Source organism: Amblyomma mixtum, chromosome 3 (assembly GCF_055824585.1).
Source record: "Amblyomma mixtum isolate Tamu chromosome 3, ASM5582458v1, whole genome shotgun sequence".
Classification (NCBI taxonomy): Eukaryota; Metazoa; Arthropoda; class Arachnida; order Ixodida; family Ixodidae; genus Amblyomma; species Amblyomma mixtum.
The window spans coordinates 179,423,144-179,449,398 of NC_143014.1; the positions used below are offsets into that span (position 1 = coordinate 179,423,144).

Here is a 26,255-nt window from a genome sequence, read left to right on the forward strand (position 1 = left end):
TGCCTGACTTCTAAAAGAATCTTACCAATAGCCATCTCTGAACTGGCATATGCAACAGCGTGCAACACAGGAGGGTATGAGCATGAAAAAGTCGCCGGAAAGGGCTCACAAACTTTCACGTGTGACTGCGCTGCTGTGTGTAGAAGAGTACTATTTGGCTCAGGTGTTCATGAGAACACAATGCAGTGATTGAGCAAGTTGATGTGCTTTCCTCAGGTGTTTCAGGGCCCCTTTAACAAAGTATTATAAAGAAAAACAGGCTTAAATAGGCAGAGAAGAGGGGTATTGGGGAGAGATACAACTAGTGTTCTTGAATTCTTACCTTATGTAAATAGAGCACAAGGTCACGCAGTGTTGCACAAAACATTTTCCACCCACGCTTTCCAAGAGGAGCTGCAATATAAAATGCAGTTAGAGAGCTGTGCCTGTCTTAACATGCACAGTAAATATGCGCTGCTTAACCCCTTACGAACACATTTTTGTTTAAATGGCACTAAAATGGTCACTTAGTACCAGTGCTGCCATCTGTAAGAAAAAAAAAATGCTTTCGATGACCTCTACTCGTCTTAAATGATACACAGAGTGCTAGAAAACACATGACAAGTTAGACTTGTCATGAGCCAGAAATGAGTCTGCTTATGACATGTCTGGTTCGGTTCAGTTTCGGTTTATGGGGTTTAACGTCCCAAAGCGACTAAGGCTATGAGAGACACCGTAGTGGAGGGCTCCGGAAATTTCGACCACCTGGGGTTCTTTAACGTGCACTGACATCGCACAGTACACGGGCCTCTAGAATTTCTCCTCCAAAGAAATTCAACCGCCGCGGCCGGGATCGCTTATGACATGTCTGGCTTGGATGAACCAGACATGCTTATGACATGTCTGGTTTGTCCAAGTTCCTTAGAGAGTTGAACAGATTACTTTACCAAGGCGTTCATTCATGACCATGGCACCCCATAGGGCAGAAAGGAAACATACTTTACAAGAAGCACTTTTGATTTTTTTTTTCTTCACATGGCAAGCCTGATCATGCCAAGGTACCATAATTCTATTCTACTCACTGTTATACGTGCTATTAGCAAAAGAATGCTTGTTAGTGCCTAAACGAACATGATTAGAGACACTTACTTCTCTTTCCACCTGGATCTAAACAGCATTTGCGCATCACATAGCCCTTCTTATATTCAGTGGCACAGTTAGGATTGGGGACCTGAAACAAGGCAAGTAACATAAAATTAAGTGAAAAACTGAATTTACCAGCTGACAAAATCTCTATCTCTGCAGGAGACACACAGCATTTCAGAATAGAAATAAATTCCACCGTAAGCTTAAGTAATTGACGGCGACCGGTAGTTTGCGTAGTGAAAAACAAAACTTTGCCATTCAGAAGTGTTATCAACAAACAGCAAGCTCTGCACAGCCCTAATGAAAGGCAACATCAGCTCATTATTCTCATTGGAGAGTAACATTTGGCACTTCAAAACAGAGATTAACAGTACAGTGAGAGCTGCATAATCCAAAATTACTGAAGGCCAAAGACAACTTTACAAAATATTTGCACTAAAACTCGGGCCTCATTAAAGTTGTGTATCTTTGAATGGGGAACAGTAACTATGCACAGCTCAAAACCTTTAGAATGCATAATGATTTATTTGGACAAGATAAAGTTCTGGCACTGATTTGTTCTAGCAAAGAAACCTCAAAGCAAAATCATGTTGGATATGATGATGCCGCAGCACAATGCACAGGCAAAAAGAGTTCAAATTGATGCGTTAAACAAAACACCACAAGTCATACTGATCACTTCGCGCTAAAAGGCACAGACACACGAAAACACAAACGGACGAATGACCCAGCCATCCAAGGCCACGCCAAAACCAATCCAGAAGAAGGATGCAAGCCTCATCTGGATGACACCACCATACTAGGTCACGGGAAAACAAAAACTGAACGTGAAATCACTGAAGCCTTCAAGATCAGGACTTGTGGAACAAAAAACTGCGTCAGCACTCTGTCAATAGCTCTCGAAGATAAAGAATTAGAATGGTTGAGGTCACTGGCCAGATTATAGACAGGAAGGTGAAGGCAGCTTTTCAGATGCAAATTGATTATCTGTTTGTAGATCATTTCTGCCATCCCGCTCTGTATAAAAACGACACGTTTTGTGAAGTAAACTAGTTGAAAGTAAACGCGCTTCGTCCGTTTGTGTTCTCGTGTGTCTGTTCCTTGTAGCGCGAATTGATCAGTATGAAGCACCAACTAGCCCCCGCTCTTGCATTGTTAACCACAAGTCAACATGTTTGAGCCATGAGTACGCTTGAGCCATTAAGTCTGAACTTCACTTTAGCTGAACGATTTCTGAACCCGACAGAGCTCAAATCACCGTGTATATGCGGGTAAGGGCAGTACTTGTGAAGGCTCCAGATAGGTGCCCAGGTGCCAGATATATTGTCAGACTGTATGGGACAATTAAGTAGTTCCCCCGAATATAGCTTGACAATTCAACTGAAGAAGGCCCTTTCAGGAAAGGGCCAGAGCCTGCCAAAATTGCAAAAAAAAAGGGATGGCCCTTACCTGCATACACATGGCAAGACAATCTGACAACAGATCTGCATCATGCAACATGTAAAGCCCTTGTGATAGCATTAAAACATGGTTGCAAAAGTGTGTGCATGCAACATAAAGTTAAACACCATCAGGACATATTAAGATCTCGGTAAGCAATGTTCATACTTCAAGGAAAGGATTGTGTCCAATAAATCCTGTTGGCCTGGCTTCAGAAGAGTTCGTATGATTATCTTGTGCTGGTGCTTCCTGCTCAGAGTCGTCACTGCAAAACAAGAACAGCCACCTTAAAATCAATAATTCACAGGCACTAATCCTCTGCCCAAACCAGCTTTAAACTCCTCCCTTATGCTTAGTTTGCAAAGGTCTATCATGCGACATTGCATCCAGAGCACGTTTACGATAGCTCCTTGTGACCCATTTCAATCGGGTATGCATTCCAAAGTTGTCTTCAAGCACCTAGCAACATGATGGTACCTTCTGAAAGTAAAGTAAAGGGGGGATACTAGGCTGAAGAGTCAATTTTTGAACTGCTGCACCACTTTTGATAAAAATTTCAGAGATGGTTTAGCTTCCTGTCACTGGAGAATATTCTGAATTTCATTACCCCAGCACAAAGAGAAAAAAACTTATAGCTGTCATATAGAGCAATTAAGTGTGTCAGCTTAGGAAAACTAGCATTCAAAAAATAATGAAGATATACTAAGTGTTTCTGAATGGCTACTCTCTAGGAGGTTGCATGATCTAGGTGGTTGCATGCAGGATAAGGCCAGTCGCATCTTTTCAATGCTATTTCTGTAAAAACGTCTTAACTTTAAAAACGAGGTTCTTTTTTTTTTGCTGTCATTATATGTCGGACATCTGATAATGTTTGCTCTTGGAAAAAATTGAGGCATCTAAAAAGTACCCACCTTGTTCCTGACAAAATTTCAGTTTAGAAACCACCTTGAAAGCAGCTTCTGGCAAAGCAGTTTAGAAATGATAGCCTTCTTAACGGTTTTGTTTTCTCAAAAAGTGCAAACTGAGAAAAATAGGTTCAAAGGTTTCAGAACATGCTAATTAATTTTATGGCCAAAAATAATCGAAGTACCAAGCTGCATAGGTTGGGCCCTCCTCTACCAACACGACACTGCTCTGTGGCAACTGGTTCATGTTTTCTCTGTTTTCCAGTTTTAGAATGGTCCGGCGCCCTTGTCTGTGCTCGTGAAATGCATTCCTGGCTTGGTTGGAGAGATAAAAAATACCGAGCATCGAACACAGCCAAAACCAGTTCTGGCTTAGCTAGACTCCGAGAGACGCGAAAACAGCATTGGAAAATCACATGCAGTATTTCCGTCTGTCCAAACTTGTTTTTCGGCTTGCCGGCCAATCTGCAGTTGCCACAGCCAAAAATATGCCTTTCTTTTTTAGTTTTTCTTTAGTGGTGTGCTGTACTTTCGACAGAAGATATCCCATGATTAGAAAGCACGAAAAACAAACTTTCCAATGTGGGCATTCACTCCACATTCGGTTTCTTGCCCTCTGCAGCAGCATCATGAAAAGCGTCCATAGGTGCTTTCAGTGGCGAAAACACACCAACATCTCGTGAAATGAATTCATTTCCTTCTTTTCTGCCACGCAGAAAACTCAACTTCTCACCAAACTTGGTGAGAAGTTTCTTTATTAAAATAAACAGGAATCCAAAACAGCAGAAATTAAAAAAAAAAATGCTATTTTCGTTAAAATCGTGATTTTTTCCCCGCATCCCCTTAAGAGAACAGGACTGTCATGTCAAATGCAGACAGCACAACTTACAATAACAACAATGAGACAAACAACGGCGCTGACTTTCAACTGATGAAAGTCATTTGAAAGTCTCGTCTTGGCTCTAGTGAACTGTGCTGTTTCGTCTATGCTAATAGAACTTTCATGCAAGAACAACTTGACATTCTCCAAGTAGACCTTCACGGAATCTTGCCATATTAGCCTGAGGCATGCAGAAATTGAACTACACTGTTCAAGCTAATGGGACAGGAAGGTGAGCAGAGAGGGTATAAGTGAAACTGGTAGCAATTTCACTAAATTTCTGCACGAGGTCAGTGGATAAACTTTGAGAGCAAACAAAAATGGCCACAGCCTTTAGGCTACCAATCTTTCAATATGTGCCTGCCCCTTTTCTCCCTTTACTTTTCCTTTTGCTGTCTTTACATTTACTACTTTATTCTCTCTGCCAATCCTGAATTTTTACTTAGTAGCCACATGGTTGTCTCTTTACTTTAGTGTACTTTATAATTCTTAAGATCAATGCAAGTGAAAATGAACATACACAGCCCATTCGAGTGGTGCTGTCTTGATGGACAGATAGAGCGCCTTGAGCACTTCTTTGGGGAAGTTCTCGCCTTCGTTGAGGTCAGCCAGGTTTTCGATGAACTCCATGCAGGTCATCTTGTGGCCGACATTCTGTGTTGGTAAGTATAGCGCAAGTCAAATACAGTCATTCAAAGTGTACAAAAAGAAACATTTGTAGCATTCAGTGTGAAATGAGCCACAATAATCTGTTTATTTTCAGTAATGAAACGACCAACACATGCTCCTACACAACAAGAAATAATGCAGCCAAGCACGCTATCACTTACGTGACTGGCTGAAAGAAGTTGTGCATTTCACTAGCTCCAGATAAAAGCTGAAAATTTTTTATTAAGCAAGTGCAGATATGTAATTACACGGTAAAGGCACTGGAAAGAAAAAACTGGAAAAATCACAGGCAAAAAAAGAGAAAATGCATTGTGTGCAACCTGTGTCCCTGTTATTGCTTAAAATACGGCAACAGGTCAGCTCAAGAAGCAGGCACTTCTTGGCCCAGAAAAAAAAAAAAAGTTCCACTTAGTGACAGGGGCATTTGGATTAGAGCCAGGAATGCAGACATATAATGCTGTTGATTAACATGGTGTGTGCCTTTTTCCAAGTTTGCACTAATTTTGAATCTCCACAGAGGTGAGATGGAAAGAATTTATACAAAAGCCAGTCTTCTAAAAAGCATCATGAACTTAATTCAGTGTGGCAACACATCCCCCTTAAAAGGTGTAAAAACTCGTATTAAGCTTTTACCAAGAAGTCCCCCCCCCAAAAAAACAGCAAAATGCACATAGTCCCACTCAAAAAAAAGCCATCAAAATGCACATAACAATGTTACCAGTAGCTCTTGCTCAATGCTTGGATGTAATTCATAAGCTGCACCATCGAGTTCGTATTTCCCTATGTAGTACAAGTTTACTCTGAGTCAAGCCCTTCAATTCAGTTATACGTTGCAAGAACAGGAAACGGTAAGGAATCAAGGTTTTCCTAAGACAATACTCCATAAGAGTCATGTGATGTGCTCAACTTATACACCACTGATGAGAGTCGCAAATGCACTCTGAAACAAGCACAACCCAAAATGCTAACTTACTCGCTTCTTTCGACGAGAATGTAACTGGAAAAGAAGAGCTCATAATATACTACCATGAAACGTTAACCATGTTAGCTGACTTCGTTATGTTTCTCAGAATGAAAGAATGAAAAAACAAATATGAAGCTTAAACACACTATGCATGCCAGACGGTGAATACAGTAACTGTACACGAAATCTGTCAAGAAAAAGCTACTGTTCCAGGTGAAAATAATCACCAAAAACAAGCACAAACCACGAATGGATTTTGATACTCACCTCACTGTGAAGGTCAGTGTTCAAGAGCATTAGTGCGCATGTGAGAGTGTGCACAGCATCTGCAAAGGATAGCTGCCAATTAGCCAAAGCAAATTATACAAAAGAAGTGACAAGCTCATGCTAAGAAGCTTGAAGCATGATAAAAAGCTGGTTATTTATGTAAATAATGGTTTCCAAACTGGCAAAACCAGACTAAATTGACCGTACATAGAACCAAAACCAAATAAATACAACTAAAAAACAAAATTCTGAGTAACATTGAAACACACTTTTTTTTTACTTAAAGGGATACTGAGGGCAACTCCATTCAATTTCTGGTTTTAGCAAAATTTAATTCTATGGCTCTTTCCGGGTATGTTGACGTCTGCCTGGCAGCAAAGGATGTGTTTATTACTTAGAAAATTGCATTGAAAATTATGCCATCATTCGATTCAAACTTGTGATGTCTACACTGAAAAAGACTCCGTGATCACCCTTTTGGAGTGAATGGCAGTGTAGCGTAGCCTCTGTGATCTGTACCAAAAAAGCTGCCGACACACCTCAATTTATTGAGATATCAATAGGCCTGTGATGGTGACACCTGCATTTCATTTTTGGCACTTTCTAGCTTATAAAAAGCTCCATTTGTTGCGATAGTTGCCTCTTCGCGGTAATCTAATGACACAGGCCAACTTCAATTTGTCCTCAGTGTCCCTTTAATGTGCCTCAACAATACACGTCAACCACAGCTTAGAGATGCATCAATTTTCTCCCTTGTGCTCTTCAGAGTGAAAATATCAGATGAGCTTTTCAAGACGAAGCCTTCCATTTACTGGTTACAGAATCGTGTAAACACAAGAAGCTAAGGATCTTTTGTATGCAAGTAAGAAGACAGGGTCAGCTCCTACATTAAAGAGGAGCCCGTAAGTATTAGACTATGCTCTGCCCGCACGTTCAAGCTGACGCAGATGAAAAGGCAGTGGCACAAAGGACATGTTTTTGTTCTGAAAAGGTCAACCAGTAGCAGCTGAACAGCCAAGCTATTAAAATGGGGCTTCAATCATAAATTACACAAATGCTCAGCATCACGAAGGAGCCAGCATGAATGGCTCAAGTTACTTTAGTAGCTTTATGCTTAGACATTTTGCATGAGCACAGATTATCACATGACACTTTAAAATAAGCAAAAAGTTGATTTGCTAGGGAAAAAAAAACAAGTAAAAAGATATAACAGATTTATGGGGTTTAATGTCCCAAAGCAGCCCAGGCTATGTTAGATGCTGTAGTGGAGGGCTCTGGGTACTTTCGACAACCTGGGGTTTTTTAGCGTGCACTGACATTGCACAGTACACGTGCCTCTGGGATTGAACCCACGTCTTTTGGGTCAGCAGCCGAGCACCATAACCACTGAGCAACTCCAGCAGCTAAAAGAACATATTATGGTCTTAAAGATGAGACAGGAGTGCTTCTCCCAGCAAACCAATAGGCCACAAATGTGAACCAATGCAAAGTACTAAGTACAGTGTCATTAGCCCTAATCAACATTGTTCCTCACTGCAATCGATATCTACAGTACTCTTAACACGGATCAACAAAATTCTTCCCCACAACAAGGTTGCTGTGGTGACATACTCAAACAGCACAATGGCATTAGACACTGTTAAACACTCAATAGTGCTAAACACTATAACAATGGCTTTAGAAGCAATATATAGGGCTCAAATGTTGGACCTATTACTTGCTCTTCAGAAATCACTCTTTCTCTGGAAGTCTATCCTAAAACGTTCCCAAAGGTTACTGTATGCTTATAATATATATATATATATATATATAATATAGCCTGCTGCAAAAAAAAAAAAAATGAAAAACTGGTGACAGTGCATATATGGTGCATAGCCAATTAGCTAAAAATCAATGTTAAAAATCCTAATCTACTGTACACCTCATTACAGAAAAAACTGAACTAGATTAGAAAAGCTTGGCTGTATTTTTATAAAGGCTCTGAATGAATGCCATATGTGACAAATACCTCAATGGTCTTTTTAAGTCTGACATGCAATAGAAAAGTAAAGTTGGAAATACATACTTCTCATTACATATGCCTACCACATTTTACAACAAGCGCCAGTCTATTTTGATTTTCCCACTCCCTGAACACTTAACTCCCTATTTAATCCCAGTAGGTTAATTAACCACATAAAATTCTGGGGCATCATATACCTCTGTGTCTTTAATCTACTGCAAAATTACAGAAAAGGGCACTAAGAACCATTACACATTCAAATTATGTGGACCCAAGTAAACCCCCTTTTCTGTCAATTCATATATATCCTTTAGCTCTGTCTACACATGAAAAGTGCCTAGAGTTATTTATATTGTACAGCTGAATGGTCCAAATCCTAGGACTGTCAACATAACTCCTAAACGGAACACAAAGGCCACAAGGTGGCAACAAGTACAACCTACCTCATTAATTTGAACTTGCTTAGTTCAAACTGCCAGTTCATTCACACTGATGCTTCAAGTTTATCAAAAAAGCTCCACTTAATTTGAACAATTTTTGTATCACCTACGAGTTTGAATTCTTGACAGTTGATTGCACATGCGCCAGTAACAGAATATTGTTTTTTTTAGCTAAATCATGATCAGCCATTTACGACAAACATATTTTCTTTTAGGCTCATCACTAGGCTCAGTTATGGGTCCACATGCCATAATGTGTGGTTTAAAAAATTCAATAAAATATCTTTAATTATTCAACATGGATAGACAACTGACGTAGAACACTGTATTAACCAAAAGCAAGTCGTTTTATAGTAACATTAGCGCTCAAAATACATACCGTGATGTCTACATTCAAATGCAATTAGTGTTAACAACTAATTCTCATTGCCCCAATTTCTAAACTGACATAAAAAAGCCTTCAAATATTTCTCCCAACGTTCTCTCATGTAGTAAGTCCATCTGAGAGCAGAACAGTTTCAATACTATATCTTGAGTGGGAAAAAAGTTGTTCGCGTCAGAATGAGCCTCTGAGAGTGTCGTTTTAAATATACTTGTAATTTGTTCACATTTTCACCATAGGTAACCCCAGGAAAGCGCCCTGAACAGGATAAAGAGACGAGATTGTTGTTCGATGGGGAAATTTTTTATATATATCTCGCAACTTAAAAGCAACTCTGTTTTTTGTGCTGTCATTGCTATTCAAAACTTTGACTTCTTCGCCATAAAAACCTCACAATTGAGCATAGTAGGCACCTTATCTTGCTCCTCACTAAATTTCACTTCAGAAAGTACTTCCAAAGTAAATTTTTGCAGTGCAGTATGAAAATGATAGTTTTCCTAAATCTGCAGTTTCGTCCAAAAATGCAAACTGAGAAAAATGACTTCCGATATTTGAGCACCTGTGAATTTGTTTGCTGGAACTTCTTTCTCATTTAAAAGCCCTTGCTGCATAGGTAGAGCTTCCTCATTTCAATGTGACGAGGTTTAGTATCAAGTGCTTGCAGTTTTTATGACTTATTTTTCTGTCTTTGAGCTGTGGGCAACTTTGTTTGTGCTTGGAAACTCACAGAAATATACTGAACAGTAAACATACGCAGCGTATCCAGCAATAAAACAAGGATTTTATGAACAGTAAAGGATTTGTCTTCAAATGTTACGTGATGCATTTTTGCTAATCCCAGAGTTAATTTTGTTTTGCCTACCAATTAAAGACCACAAGGCCAGGATTATAATGTTGTTGCTTGCTTTTTTAATGGCTTTCTCCTGCAGTCTTGCAAGATGCCTGAAAACACAGGAAAGGGCAAAAATAAACTAAGATATGCCTGTCTGCCACTGTGCAGAGCGTTGGAAATGACTTCTTAAGACACTGCAAGCAACACCTCACGGATCACCCTTCACCAGAGAAGACTTCATTTCTAAATTTATACTGTGCAGATCATAACCAAACTTGGAAGCATGTTCCTTAAAGGTGCACTAAAGAGGAATCTGAACTCGTTTTTTTTTATCATGAGAACTCGATCTACACGTTCCGAGCATTCTTAGAAACTTCGAGTTATTGTCCTGTACGGCCGATTTTCCTAATTTAAATTGGATTAAATGTCCCGGCTCCCGCCTTTTTTTTTTTTTGAACTCACTGCTGATGGTAGGAGGAGTCAACCAACCTGTGGAGTGCCTTTCAGTTAGTCCCGTGTCGGCTTGCCGCTCTGCCTAGTGATCCGTAGCGATCGGCGAACGTGAAGAGTGCACGCGTATTTTTATTTCCGTGGGCCTAATTTGCAGCTATGTTGTATAATAAAAGCAAAAGCGAAGTCGCCACGCGACTGGCTGAAAGGCACTCAATGCGTTCATTGACTCCTCCTACCATCAGCAGTGAGTTCAAAAAGAGGCGGGAGCCGGGATGTTAAATTTGATTTAAATTAGGGAAATCGGTCGCACAGGACAATAATTCGAAATTTCTAAGAATGCTTGGAACGTGTAGATCGAGTTTCCGCACCGAAAAGATGCGTTAAGAATCCTCTTCAGTGCACCTTTAATAGTTTATGAACCTTGTATAGCAAAAATCCAGAAAGTTTTTTTTTATCAAATGCACATTTTTTTCCTTGCACCCCCCCCCCCCCCCCCCTTGAAAAAATATAAGGTTCACTGCAATATTCTGGAAACACTGCAACTGGTGATAGCCATCATAATGTTGTAAATGATGACTACTTCACTTTTAAATCAGATACAACATGTGATGTTTGCTGCAATCAAAGTAAGTAATCAGTGAAAATGACACACTGGGTATGGTACAAGAAACATTCTTCCTGTCATTGCACCACAGAAATCATGGGTTTGAGAACAATGAATAAGTCAAGATGTAAACATGTTGATAATCACTAATATTTGCAAACACAATGTAATAATAAAAAAAAGAAGCACACAAAAGTGCAATTGTCCAATTGCCTTCATGAATAAGACTCTTGTTTAGGCTGTTAAGACCAAACCTTTTCACCCATGTGACATGAACAAGGAGAGCTGCTAAGCTGCATTCTTTTCCAGTCAGGTGAAGTGCACAATAGCATGAGTAGCACTGTATTTCTCTGAGACATCTTCAACATTTTTATAACTATCCTCTAAGTCTGCAATACAAGCTTGATGTGCTATAATTTGGGCACCCTCAAAAAAGACCTTGATGATTCAGAAAAGACTTCATGAAAACCTGTGGTGCCATTTGACAATGACTTACCCTACCAAGTTGATAGGCTTTCTCAGCGTCACCTTCAGCAAAGTAATTTATAAATGACATGCACTGCCTAACAGCTATGCACAGCCTTGTGTCTGTAGACAAGTAGTTAGTGCATTATGTTCCCAAATGGCTGCTCTGCACACAGTGGTAATGGTGCATTATTTACAATATGACAGCTGTTTATGGACTTATAGATTCTATTGGCAGGTGAGGCCGATGTATAACGGAGAAAAAGAAGACATAAGAAAACAGAACTGAAGAGAAAGAAAGAGCAAATACAGCAGAAAAAAATAAAAACTACTAATACCACTCTCAAAAGCAGACACCACAGAAAGGGTGTGAGGAAACCACAGTCCACAGCAGATAGCGAAATTTTTCAGGCAGATTTAGCACCAGGTGCCTTGAAGAGCATTTCGTGTTTTAAAAATTTTATAAAATGAATTAGTTCTTGAAATACATGAGTTCAACTTTACTTTTCTAGAAAATAAATGGGCGTGCTGAAGGTACGGTGCAACATTTCACTCCTGAATGGTCGAGGCCACTGGCAAAGAGAGAACGTCTACCGTATTTACTAGCATATAGGTCGACCACGAACATAGGTCGACCCCTACACATTGGGCTCGCCGAGAAATAAAAAAATTATTTGAATATAAGTCGACCCATATCTTTTGAAAAACATGCACATAGACGTAGGACAAGCACACACTTCATCTGACTTTAATCTCTGAAAAGCGAGCAAATATACAGAAACCTAGGCATGCGCAGAAAGAAACCTGATGTGCAATCAACAGAACAGTTCAAGATATGAAATCTCAGCTTTAAAGAGGTTCACGATGTATCGCTGACACAACTTTTTTCTCTTTTTCTTATGTGGTACGCCTCCAAAACCTCCTGTGCTTTACTATCACCACTCCTGCCCCGAACACCAAAATATACTGCTTTCTAAGCTGTCTACCACGATAAGACCACAGAAATGAGCGAAAAAGCAATGCGGGTACACACAGCAATTCACTGTGTGCACCCGCATGATGATGATGAAGACCTGCGTCCCGAATATAGGTCGAGGTGCTTTGGTCACGAATATAGGTCGATAACTAATAATGGGCAACATTTCTGAACAAAAAAAAAAAAGTCGACCTATATGCGAGTAAATACGGTAGATCGGCGCCATTCCCTTACTCACGCAGCCATGCCAGCGTTGGGACTTTTGGAAAAGATGCGACGTTTCAGGCTCAGTCCAAAGATCAGTTTATCCGAAAACAGAGAATGAACGGCTGCGGTGGCAGGCCCTACGGTAGCGCCAATTAGCATACCAATCCGTGCGGTTCATTTGCAGTCCTCCCCCTTGCACGGGACTGTAGGGGCCGACACCGGCTGTATGGAGCAAAAATAGATGATGGAGAAGAAGACGAGCGGGAGTACCTTGTGACTTGAAGGCGCCAGGGTTGCAGTCGAGGTAGCGCTTGGAGAAGTGGACCAGCACGCGCTCGCGCTCCTGGGTCTCGCCGATGAGGCAGAACCGGTGCAGGAACATGCGCAGCGCCGCGTCCAGGGTCCGCCCGGAGAACTCGAAGAAGCGCAGGTACTCCTCCGCCACCACCCGCGCAAACTCGTTGCTGCGCAGCGTCGACAACGCGCGTCAAGGGCACGCTCTCAATCGCTGCGCGTCGCTTTTTTCCCGGCGAGACCCACGCAATGCCCACGCCACTTACGCGCACGACTTTCAAGCCGGCACTGCCAAGTACACAAAACACACCGCTGCTTCAACAGACATTGGAAAGCCGCCCGCCGCTTTCAGCGGGCCTTCTGGAATGCTATCTCGCGCACAAATGAGTCGCGAACGACACAACTAGCCGTGTTGGGCGTTAAACACGTACGAAACCCCACTACAGCGGTCGCACGTGCGCAGAAAAAGCGATGCCTACAATAGGGACGGCGTGATCTTCGCTTCATATCCGCGGAAGGCGTCGCATAGCGAAGATCTCGGTTCAGAAGAAGAAACGACCAATTGGCACCGGTCAGAAAAAAAAAAAAAAAGAGGTAGGGGTTTAACGTATACTTAAACCGAGTAGGCGTGCGAAAGCAGGTGTTCACTCTTCATATATGCACAAGTGGTCATTCTCTATTTAACTTTAAAAGACTGCCGCGAGTCTTCGAACCATTACCCGCGCAGCGGTTAAGCGATGCGCCACTGCCTGCACTGGCAGGTGGCTGTTTCTGTCACAGCCACCGGTAGGGATTGCGCGACCCAGAGCCATATACGGCTCTGGTGCGACCCATGCCGCTCTTCCCGAGCAACTTCTCACGCAACTTCTCGCGCATCTGGCCGATCTGGCGCGACGCTCCCCCGAACTTACCCGAGCTTCCTCCCATTGGCTGCAGCTTGCGCGTCGCTCCTCCGGATTTACCCGAGCTTAATCGAGTTACTACTCGGGTAAGCTCGGTTAAGCGGCGCCGCTTTTGCTAGGCAACGGCACAAGAAAGATCGGACGGTTGACAAGATTATTGGTCGGCGTTGGTGAGCGCATGAGTGCTTTCGCACTAAAAAAGAAAAAAAAAACAATCTCGAAAGCGAAACCAGCGTGGGAGCTATGTCTCGCAGAAACTACCTTAAGTAGTACGCGCTACTGTCGCGACTTTGGGCCTCAACGATCTGTCCTTGCGGCACGCGTTTTACGACGCTGACCGTGGACTGAAGAGCCCACTGCAGTGAACGCGCCATACGGAAACACTATTCCAAAACCTTTCATGCTTGTACGCGCTGTCAGTGGCTCATTAATAATTAAAAAAAAAGAGTAAACACACTCCCATCGCGAGGCACCAAACATTGCACAGGACGTGAAACGCAGATCAAGGTTTCGCAGGCATGACATGCGAGGCCCAGCACAGTGCGTCAAACTCGTTTTGTTTCGTGGTCGCCGCAGACGTTGCCAATATCCGAAGTTTTTTTGATCGATTCAGCCAATTATCCCAAACAAATGTAGTAAAAAACAATTCTCCCAATCAAATGCCACTTCTGTGCGAAATCTCGGCTCAACAACTCACCAGTTTAGCTAAGAGAAGCATCCCACGGCACGCGTTTAATTGCGGAACAGTCCGTGTATATGCACGATGTGATTTTCTAGCAATCAAGCAACGCAGTGTGTAAGTGGTGAAACGCAGTACGGGGCAAAGTAGCCGATAAAATTCAGCACCGCGGCGAAAACAGAATGACAATGGCGTGGCGGCTCAAGAGAACGATTCGTTGGACAACTTCGGACAGTCGAGGATATTCGAAGCATGGAACTCAGCTTTCCTGAACTGCCCCAGTGCCGCCAGGAATAGTACGCCAAGCTGTAAGCAGGCACAGCCTGAAGATCACGCCCGACTGCTATGGCTGACTGCGCCATGCTAAGGAGGAACGTACGGAAATCGCCATACGTTTATGGAGATCGAGCCTTGCACGCGAAGACGATTAATATACTCCGCGCTACATACGAATGTCGGGATGACAGCACGGGCGCTTTTCTTAGACACACTCAAAGGCACAAACTTAACGCACGACAGCTTTTGAAGCTTGAAAATATCTTGTAAACATCGTCCTTCGGGCAATCAAAAATACAGCTACTTAATTAGACATTACAGCGTTCAGGAAGGCGGCCCTACCTTGTCGCAAAATTATCCATAATAAAGATCCAGAACACTGTAGGTAAATATGAGCGCATCAGCGATCGCTTAAGAAAAAAAAAAAGCAATAGTATATGTGTGTGCGGGGGGGGGGTCCAACCTTATGAAGTTTTTCAAAGTTGGAAATCAACAAGAGTCGCCCTAAAAATTACGCGCTGCTTGGCAGAATGACCGAAAATCAAAACCCTCAGAGCCAACAAGCAATGGCTGAGGAGGCCAATAAATGCGAGACGACGTAGCCCGCGCAGGAATAACTTATTCAGCTTTCTATGCAATCAACTTAAACGAGGGGAACGCTGAACAGTGAAGAAGCTCCGACCGAAGGCTTAGAGCAAGCGAAGCGGTTTCACGCATATGCCACGCGCTCCGAACGAGCTTGAAAAAAAAAAAAAAGGCGAAAAAGCCAAGCGTACAGTTGCAGCGCAAAACCCATTTACCAATACACGGCAACAGCACAGGACGCACAGAGCAAAGCCGGCCGTCTTATCTCGGCGGGAGAGTTTCACGTGCTGTCTCCAATGCACGCGTAGACGAAGAGCACGCCGCATGCACTCGCCCGGAACGGAATCGATCCAGCGGGAGCGGCGAGAGGGCGCAACCAGTCCGACATTCCCCGGCACGCGATACGAATTGCAGGCCCTGTGAATCAAACTATTGCCAGGAAGCAGAACGCATTGACATGCGCTCTCATTTCGTGTTTTTTCTTCTCGTCCAAATTACGTCCTTCCGCTTTTGACTCCTCTTGCGACGGAATACAGTGCGCACGCACACACGCGTTCCTTCTTCCACCCCCAACCACCATCGATACAAGGCAAAAAGCGCAGTTTTTCAACTTTCGTAAACCAGTGCGCATGCGTTCGTGCTGCGCTCTTTTCGAGGGATAACACTCAAAAAGCCAAGCGCCGAACGGGAGCTATTAGCGTTTGGCTGCGACGTAGCGATTCACGAACCGCTAGCATTCTCAAAGGCAATAGCGTGGCACAATAATAAGAACTATCAGAGTCTGCACCAGTGCCACACATTTATCGAATATGGCAAATGTTGGCCACCCCCAGCTCTTTTCGCCAAGGAATGTTGTAATCACTGGCACTAGCAGAAATAAGTACTAAGAACTAGCGTTTCAAACGCTATTGCCTAAAAACGGCGTAACAACGCAATCTTCCAGTGCAAGCGGTTTCCATCGCTTTTTCGCAGTATGGTGGCGAAGCTAGCTGAGTAACACCATGCCTCACAGTGGTGGTGTCGGAATTATTTTGTTCTTCTTTTGGAGAGAAAGTACATGAGCGAGACGCATCCAAACTCTTCACAGAGGAGGATGTGCGAAGGAAATGCGGCCAACATCCACGGAGCGAGTGAGAGGCGTCAACCTCAATCCGGTGATTCAATTTCCGCCAGCTGAACGTAGTACGGCACGCGCCAGCCGCGAACAAAATGCATCTTTGACCAACCCTGTTCCCACTTCGAGTTGGTCGAGCGACTGCTGCAGTGAAGCGGTGATTACGGTTCGAACCCCGGATCAGGACGAATTTTTCTTATAACTACGGTGTTTCTGTGGAAGCTGTGTAGCTTCCCTGTGTAGCCGTATGGCTGCGCTTGAGTGGACGCCAATGAGTAATTTGTTCCGTTATTAAAACTGCACCTCAGCGCCCGGCTTTGAGACCAGCGTCCCGCGTTTGTTCATTCGCTTCCAGGGATGAGACGCGCTCTGAAAAATAGCAGCAAACACAACGTGCTGCTCCCATCCGCCAGGCGGCTCATCTCACTAAGAAGGCAGCGATGAATGAACAGACCCAGGTGCGCCGACGCCAGTGCGCTTCTAAGGAACGCCTGCACTGGACGACTGAATGGTCCGGGGAGCGCGAATGGGAACGAGCCTCTTACTCATGGCGACGCTTTCCATCGGGATCGGGTATCGCAAATGATGCACCGGCAGCGAAGGAGAAGGACGCGAGGGCAAAAATAGAAACCTGAACAGACGCGCGATATGGCGGCTGAACAAGCTGCACTTCGCGCTACAAACAAGCACGCGGACAGCCGGGGCGGCGACTCTTCCAAAGGTTCAGCTTCAGACATCCCGCGTGTGACTGTAGGAGATGCCAACACGCGGGGTGGGATGCTACTGTTGCGCTCCTGACGTTCCATACCGCTTCAGGAGGCGAGGACAGTTCACCTCGCTGTACGGGGTGGCTACACTGCGCAACAGGAGACGATGTACGCTCTGACGACTGTTCCAATCACGTCACGCGACCTCTGAAAGCGTTGCAGTCAGCGCAGAAAGTTCGCCTAGTTTAAAAATACCAATAGCCAGCGTTTCACACGGGAAAAAGACAGGGCGCCCGTGCATCATGTAGTTTTAATGTGAAAGCATTACAAGTCGGTGCGCGCGCGCGTGTGTGTGCGTGCGTGTGCGTGCGTGCGTGGCGCCTGTTTTCCCGACATTCGTCAGAAATTGACACCCAAAATTTTTCTGAAAGCCACAGCACACACCTTTGGACGCACATGCGCAAGGGGACAGGAATGCGAGCCATAATCATAACAGTTCAGCCTAGAGATAACGCCTTCAGCGACTCCCCGCTTATACTTAGATCGCTGCTCGCATACGCGCAAATTTTCGCTGTCGTTAAAATACATTTCATATAGAAAGAAGGACGCGACGAAGGCGGAATCGATGAGGCTCCCGTGAAAGCGTTCAACTGCTTCATGTAGCAAATACGATTAATTTGATGAAGGGAAAGCGTGAACCGTATCAGACTGTTCCTCCTGAGTCGCGCAGTTACAACCAGCTGCAACGTGCGGTCTTGGCGCTCGAGATGGACGGGCGAGGAGTTTACCCAATCAATGTCTCTGCAAGCAGGAACACCATCTCTGGTGCTTACGCAAAGCCAGACACACACGTCTACACCGCACAAATGGCGCATTGCGGAGTATGATGGCGTCGTTTACGAGTGGCCCGGGGCTGAAAATATTTCATCGTGGATAAACTTTCGTATCGACCGTGGCTTACTTACCATGTCTCAAAAGGCTACATCGAGTCCCAAAGGCGGCGTTCTAAATCCCCCTTCCTTTCACGATAATCATAAACGCGTGTAAGGGCCGCACTTTCTTTTCCAGATTCGAGGGCCTATTTTCGGGGTGCGGCCCATACACGCGATGTGCGAAAAAAAAAATTTAAGTAAAGACACACCAATCAGGGAATGAGCGGCATTCAATCGTCACTCGCGGAGTATTCCGACTCCGAGCTGGTGCTGTGCTCCGGTGCACGCTCATCACACAAGAATTCGCGCAGCAGGTCCGCTGTCAACGCGTAGCCGTTGTTCCGCACTTCTATCGCATAGCAGAGCAGCTCTTCCAGTTCGGGAAACTCGCACGGCTTGCCTCGGAAAGCGCGCTTTTTGCAGCTTGTGTTTCTTAATGCATCCTTTTGGTTGCACCATCATCGGACACACTCCTCGGCCACGTCGAATTTCCTGCTCGCCGCACGCTTGCCGTGTTCGAAAGCTAACTCCCAGCCGTGTATCAATTAAGGTGCTTGCCCATCGTGCTAAACCTGCAACGCTCGTCGGCAGCACGCGAAAGCCACAAATACGGTGAACTAACACGCTATACAACTCCCGTGCCTTTGGCAGCTGGAGCTGGTGATACTGATGCCGATATGGATCGGCAGGTGTTTCAGAGCCCCTTTAAGTGATCCGAGCTAGTCGGAAGTCCTCGCTACGGCCACATTTTAAAAGCTAAACACGATATAGGACGATTTTTTGCTCACTGTCTTTGTCCCCCAGTCTTTCCAAAGCCCTCACGTACCACCGCAGGTGTCGTTTGCTGCGCTGAAAACACGCGTTACCAAAAATACGAGCCTATACTTAACTAGTTGGTTCAAGATTTTCTGAAAAAAGCAGCGTAACTTATACACACGCACAGCAGAACAGACGACACAATGCCGCTGGTATGCGTGCTCCTCTCGTGTTTCGTAAACAAACTCGTTGTGTTTTAATAACCTTTATCAGGTACACCAAGGGAGCGTCTTTAAAACGGACATTAACGAATCTCTCTTTTTTTTTAGCGTCTCGCTCCCTACGACAGGTTTTGGTTGCAAGAGCGAAATGCGCGCATTTTTGGAACTAAAAGTACGCCAAACGGGTTGTTTTCGAAATAACGAACCAGTTATGCTGCACCCAAGTGCGCCTCCTCCTTGCTGAACATGACACCCAATCCTCAAGAGTTATTGGATACCGTAGATAAGCGGCAGTAATCACGAAATTCTCCAAGAAGCTGAATTCAACTAGCAGAAAGAAAAAAAGAGGCCGGCGGTTGATAGAATAAAGGCTGAAAGGAGTAATTTGTGTAGAGTGCTTCAGCCAAACCAAAAGCACAACAAAAACACATTTTCTAGCGACTGCCGTGCTCATACTGTTGGCTGAGCGATCAATAAAAATTATTTTCTAAATAATTGTGTTTTGAGAGTACCTCACGTACGTATAAGAAGCAAAATAAGTGCTAGTTTATTGAATTTACAGCCGCATAAGCAGCTAAGGCCAGGCTAAAAGCGTGGTGCCTTTGTGGCGAAAACTTGTGAGTCGCTTCGAAAATGCCCGACTTCACTTAAAGCGCTTTCACGTACCTCTTAAAAATAAAAAAAAAAACAACCGCAGCGCTTACAAGTACTTCTTTATCGAAAACAAAACTAGGCTGAAAAGGCATCCTTTCTTGATAAAACTTAAGCAAACGTTTTCATTTCAGAGCTTAGAGCCCTTTGCAGATTAACAGAATATGACTCCCCATGGTAAAGATTCCATAATTTTCACGTGCGGACTTATACTGTTTCTCCAGCATAATGGTGTGCATGATGTATCTGTGGCCAATAGGCGGCATACAACCGCTTCAAAAAACCGATACTAATGCTTGGGTGATTTTTCCTTCCCCTGGGATGGGTTTTACATATGGTGAAGCTTGTGCGTTGCTTTAAAGTCATAAGCCTACACTGAAAACTTCTTTATGTTTTTAATTTGGCCGGTTAAGCTACGAACTGACGCGGTTAACACAGGAAGGAGCTGTCATAGGGATCTAAGCTTCATATCCCATTGGAAAGCTAAGTAAGCTTATTTGTCTGCTGATCCGGGTGCTCCCCCCTAGCGCCCTCTCAGCCGATGCTCGGTTTGACCGCGAAGCCTAACAGCTAGATCTTGCCGTTGCCGACGTTTCTCGCTGCCTTCTTCGGTGACGTCGCGGATAATAATAACAACAACAATAATAATAATAATAATAATAATAATAATAATAATAATAATAATAATAATAATAATAATAATAATAATAATTATTTATTTGAAAAAATTACATCGAACACACACGAGCCTGCCCAAGCCAACAATGGGCTTGTGGGGCAGTGCTCGGCAGAATGGAGCAAGCCAGAGAACGGCACATTTAATCAATACTGCACAAATTTAGAATGAAACTAAGGAAAGGCAGTGAGAAAGGACGGGGAAAAAAAAAGGAAGAAAAAAAAGAAAAGAAACAAAATTACACATACAAATCAAAGATAGCAGATTTCACTTCTTTCCAAGTGCTGAAAGATAAAACATCTGGCAGGTCGTTCAACACATCAGGTACATAAAAGGCACGGACACGTTTACCATATCTTGTCCGTACTCTGGGCAAGGTAAAGCGGCCGCGTGGACGTAATGCTCTGGCGGGGACATACGGGAGGCAGAACTCACTGTTCCATATATACATAAGGATCCCAGTTTCTTTGAATAATAGCCTGAACGAAAACATGTGCGAGCATGAAAAACGATTGGAATTATTAGTAATGTGCACACCATACATCACAGCCCGAATTATAGATTTTAGTAAAGAATTCGCTTTGTTGCGCCAAAACACTGAACAGAAATAAAAAGAACAAATTCCATATCGCAGCACACTGGACGCCAATGCATGTGCTATTGTTTTCCAGGCAGGCTATTTTGCGCAGCCTTTCACAAACGTTAGCCAAATGAGTGTTCCAGGACATGTTAGAATCGAAATGGACACCGAGATAATTGACACTTGAGAGGTATGGAATAGGAGAGCAAGAGAAATTGTTACACAGAGGAGAATGAAGAAACACTGGAGTGATGACTGAAACAGATTTCAGCGGATCGTGAAAACAGACTAATTTAGTTTTATTTTGGTTAATAGAAATTAAGCTGTTACGGTACCAACTGATAACATTTACAGTGTCAGTTTGTAATTCAGCCACGGCTTGATGGTAATTAGTATGACGAGATACTAAAAGCGTGTCACCTGCGTATTGAAACACCCGACACTGAAAAATTGCTTGACTGAGATCATTAACGTACAGGTTGAATAAAAGGGGAGCTAAAATCGACCCCTGGGGAACTCCAGCGGTCAACTGTTTAGGTTTGCTTTTAATATTTCCGAAAACTACTACTTGGATTGGAGATGACGCTGGCGGTTATCCCAGACGATATCCCTTTCGCTGTAAAAAAGTGAATTTCTGCAGTTTACGCTTTAAATATATCCCTAAACATATATCCCTAGACATTTCAAATATCCCTAAACATTGAGAACTACGCTGCAAAGGAGTTACGTTCCTACCTTACGCAATTTGGAAGTTGGACACATTTTGAGAACCACTGCGCGCTCGTATTTTAAAACCGAAACTAAGCAGGTTTCGTAGCTGAAATTTGCAATTTTTCTTTAGTGCGGTAAAAGTCGCTCCAATACTTAAATCACTGACGTTAGTGATGTTATCTCCTATCCTCAGCTTGGTTAGGTTCATAGATAATCTCAGAACGACCACAAGAGGAATGTGCGACGCTTGAATACAGCACGTGGACTCAGTGGAAAAGGAAATGTAACAATGCCGTGATTGATCGACCGCAGAAGTTCTGCAGCATCGCCATACTTCAATGAAGCAAGCCGCACTGACCAGTCTCTCTCACTCTAGCTGCAGACACACGAGCACCCGGCACAGCCTGTGCCACTTGAGTTGAAAAAAGCTGGCGCGGACTCAAGAGAGTTGAAGCACAGGATCAGGGCAGCTATGCGCACGAAAGAGGCCTCCAAAACGACACGGCGAACAATGTCAAAGCTGTACGCAGGAGTTCTCGGCTGAACTCCCGCCTAAGTGGCCACGTTGCAGAAGAAACAAAAAAAAAATGAATGTCTGAATGGGCTTATCAACCAGTGGTTTCCCAACCTGCATGCTGCAGGTCACTTCAATACGGGGAGCAGACATAACTTCGATAACCAGCGGCAAACGCTAGCATAAACCATGGTACTTCATCACAAGGGCTTGAATTTAAAAAAAAAAAATGATGACCGCCGGTCAAAAAGGGCTTTGTGGCTCTGTTCAAGACGAATAAAGTGGTCGGTCGTAGAGCATACCTTTTTTTGAAGCCGCACTGATGCGCTTCCAAATACGAGGCTTCGTGACTCAAGTACAAAAGCTAAGATAGCTATATACTTAAAAGCTCCTTCCAACAACTTTACTCCGCAGCTTGCAAATGCGATTGGCTTGAAGCTATAAGAGAGGATGGCGGCTTGGCGATTTTCCTCATTTTAGGATTGTCGCAATAGCGGCCCTTTTCTGAGTCTTGGGTATTTTGCCTATATTTCATATTTCATTAAATGCATTTAAAAGTGCTTGTATAGAGGCTTTAGAAAGACCAGCAAGCATGGCCTAATGAATGTCACCCAAATTCTTCGCTGTCTTTTTTTTTGTTTTTTACGGCAATCTGGAAACGATTTCCGCATATTAGTAAACGGTATCTTGTACTCCCCGCATACGAGGAAGATGACCTACCAAATCGGGAATGACACGCACGTTCACACTGAACTCAAAGTGCGCGTTTCCAGGATCGTAGCGAACACGCTGAAAATAAAACGCGCTACACGCGCTACTAACTTAAAATAAGCCTTGTTCAAATTTTGGAACGCCTATAAACGACGGACATATTTTAGCGATGAAATCGATGCACACCGGCGCAAGCCTGCTGGTTTATGCGCTCGCCACTTCTCAACACTTAGGAAAGCTTTTTTTTTATCAATAAAATTTTCCTAGTTTTTGAAAAAATGTCCATAAAAAAAAATAACAGCACGGCAAAGGATTTTTATTTTCTCTCCATAACACACAAAGCGTTGAGGATCAAATGAACCAACATGCAAAACGGTTCGAAGTTACGCTTTTATTACTTATTTCCCCTCGGACTGAGCCTCACACATCCTGAAACGCAGGTCCCAAAATACGGTTCAGAACAAAGAAAACTGCGCTCGTAAATGACATCGTCAAGGCGCGATCCCAGACAAAGAAAATAAAAAAAGTTCTCGTCGAGGGCGAAGTATATGACCTGCGCACGGAAACGTTGAGAGTGCGGGCACTTTCCGTTAAAGGAGAACTTCGCCATTGTTCCACATACGAAAACGGCGAAAAGACCTTCGCGACGCTTTCCGCGAACGAACGAGGGAAACTAAAAACCCCGACATATTCTGGAGAACGGCTATGAGCGGAGTAACGGGCGCAGCCGGAAAATGAAAAAAAAAAACAAAAAAAAACGGAAATTAAGAAGCACGATTAGTAGCTCGGCGCGAAGGATGACCCCATTCGCCTACACACGATTTCGCCGCGGCTGCAAATTGCCTTTAATTACTCCTCCGGCTCAACGCACGCCTTCGCGAAGAAGCCGCGAGCGTCGCCGCTCGGAGGTGCGCGCGCCCGAGGCAGGAAACACTTCAACTACTTGACGAGTCCCCGGCTGTTTCAGTCGACGACGGTCGTCCAAATGCCGTCCGGCGCGCGTGCCGCCCATTTAGATGCAAATGTGCCACCACGTGGTTGGAGAAACAACGCGGCTGAGAGCATCTCGAAACCACTGCGGCAAGCGCGCGCGGGGCTTTCCCTCGAAACCGCGACCTCATTTCAGTCGGTCGGCTAGACGTCGCCGCGCGTATGATGTCGCCGTCTAAGCGCGCGATACGTCGTGGCATGATTGCTGCAGCAGACTTCGTTCGAGTTGGGTTTGTCGAGCTAAGGCGATCGCGCACGGGGCATCATTTGTGCCCAACGGCAAAATAATGCAGTCGCCACCTTTTGATGACGAAACGCCGCAGTAATGAAACCCAGGAGAAAAAAAAAATCCAACAGGCACAGACGCGCAGTAAACGTCAGCGCCGGAACGACCACAGGAGTCCTATACTGTTACCGGTTAATAACACGATTTTTGGCCGCAACCGAGCGCCCGAATGGTATTTCGGGGTTTAACTTAGTCCTACCAAAGCTGCTCGAGGGCCATGAAAAAAGACGCTGTATAGTGGACGGCTCCAGAACAATTTCTGCCATTTGGGGTGCGCTCTTTTAACGTGCACCAAAATTTACTTCGCAGCTTTCGATCTAAATGAGGGCGGCACGGCCCGGGCACGACCCAGCGAACTTGGGCTCAGTAGCCGAACGCTACAGCCTCTAAAAGCCACCGCGGAACTAGCAAAAGCATGAAGATGCGGTGCACTATACAAAACAGAAAATACCTGGAAAACGGAAAATGCCTGAAAGCGTCACTGAAAAAAATCGTCACTGCCATAAAGAGGAGGAAAGCTTTCAGATACAGATCCGGAAGTTGGAACAAGCTGGCTTTCCGACTTCGATCATAAGCACGAACGCAGATGCCTTACTGAAAAAGTTGAAAAAAGAAAGGAATAAAAAAAAGCACTCAAGACGACGTAAGCAAGCAGGAAAATAGACCGGTCGTGAAACCTTATACCATAAGGTAGCGCACAACTAAAAGCATGTCGCAGCGAAGTACAAAGTACCCCCCCCCCCCCCCCCTTCCCGAGAGAAAAAAATTGCTTTCTTGTGCTGTAAAACAGACCCAAACAAGAAAAATAAAATAAAGTAAAAAGAAGCATCCAGTTCTGTTGATTCAGTGTGGTGTGGGCGTCGTGTATCAGATATCCCTCTCACGTGCTGTAAAATGTACATCGGCCAAACTGGGCCACAACGGCGAGGATAACAGGTTTTCGAAATCCTAAAAACTGATATGAATAATATTACTTACGGTGGGCTACACGCCTCTAAATAATTAAGGAGCCAAACTGTAATAGTTACACTATTCACCATTAGTTAACCAGCCTGCTAGATAGATAGCACGTCTTAGCTGTATTCTGATGTATACGACAACGCTGACGATGATACGCCGAAAAAAAAAAAGCACTCTTCTAACTCAAAACGCCTATCTTCAAAAACTGGACCAAGTCCTGGGTGAAACACCCTGTATACGAGGGTCCGCATCGCGCTTTAGTCACTTTCGAGTCGGTTTTTTTTTTCTCTCCTATTTCGTTACGATAGCACAAATGCGCACAGGTCATAGAGCGATTGGGAAACCTCACAACGACGCGCATACCCGCTTCCGAGTACAGCTGTAGCAGCCGCGCTGCGTTCTCAATGAAACCCCGGAGGAATTTCATCACAATGAGCCGCGATAATCGATGCTCTCGCCAGGCCGCGTCCTGCCGGCAGCGCTTAATGAACGGGCGTCAGGTGCACATTCTGGAACCATAAATTATCCGCGTGTTCGGGCGTTATAGAGCCCGGGGCACTCTAATACACGTGCCGAACTCCGTGCTGTGCGCCACGAGGTGAAGTCGCAGCGCGCCGCCGCGGGGCTACACGCGTTTCGGTCTACAGCGCTCGCCGAACTCGCGAGGCGAGCATGTGGGCGCCACAATTTGCGAGCCCTCATCGAGGCGGTGTACTGCGGTAACGTTACGGCAGCGGCGGGAACAGCACGGACGCCACGCTGAGAAGCCATTAGTTTGAGAATTGTTCCGAAAACTGAAGAGTTCGGAACTGCCAGACACTATATACGCACGAGGAAGGAAAGGATGTGCGTGCAACAAGAATGAATTTCAGAAGGCCCCCGCAAGACGCCCGGGGTTCTGCGCTGGCAATTAGGTACGTGGGCATAACTTACACACATTAGATGCATGCACGTAAGTACAGTTGTATATACGGATAGTGATATGTACCGGACGTTGGGGCATTACACTATACGCATAAAACAGACGCGAAGAGCACTCCGATTTGGGACGAACATGCGCAACTGGTGCGTTAACTGACGCACTCAGGGGACATTCAAG

General features: G+C 44.4%; 1 protein-coding gene across 6 annotated transcripts in view; it reads right to left on the bottom strand.

The window, feature by feature from the left end:
* Positions 1–26,255, bottom strand: part of Efa6 (Exchange factor for Arf 6) — a 251,722-nt gene that overhangs the window by 13,235 nt on the left and 212,232 nt on the right. For all 6 annotated transcript variants that reach the window (XM_089582077.1, XM_089582080.1, XM_089582082.1 and 3 more), the window contains 6 exons: positions 12,882–13,075; positions 6,251–6,309; positions 4,871–5,004; positions 2,734–2,830; positions 1,129–1,210; positions 323–393 (listed from right to left, as the gene is read on the bottom strand). In XM_089582077.1, the coding sequence (XP_089438203.1) occupies positions 323–393; positions 1,129–1,210; positions 2,734–2,830; positions 4,871–5,004; positions 6,251–6,309; positions 12,882–13,075 (637 nt within the window). The remainder of the gene's footprint in view (positions 1–322; positions 394–1,128; positions 1,211–2,733; positions 2,831–4,870; positions 5,005–6,250; positions 6,310–12,881; positions 13,076–26,255) is intronic.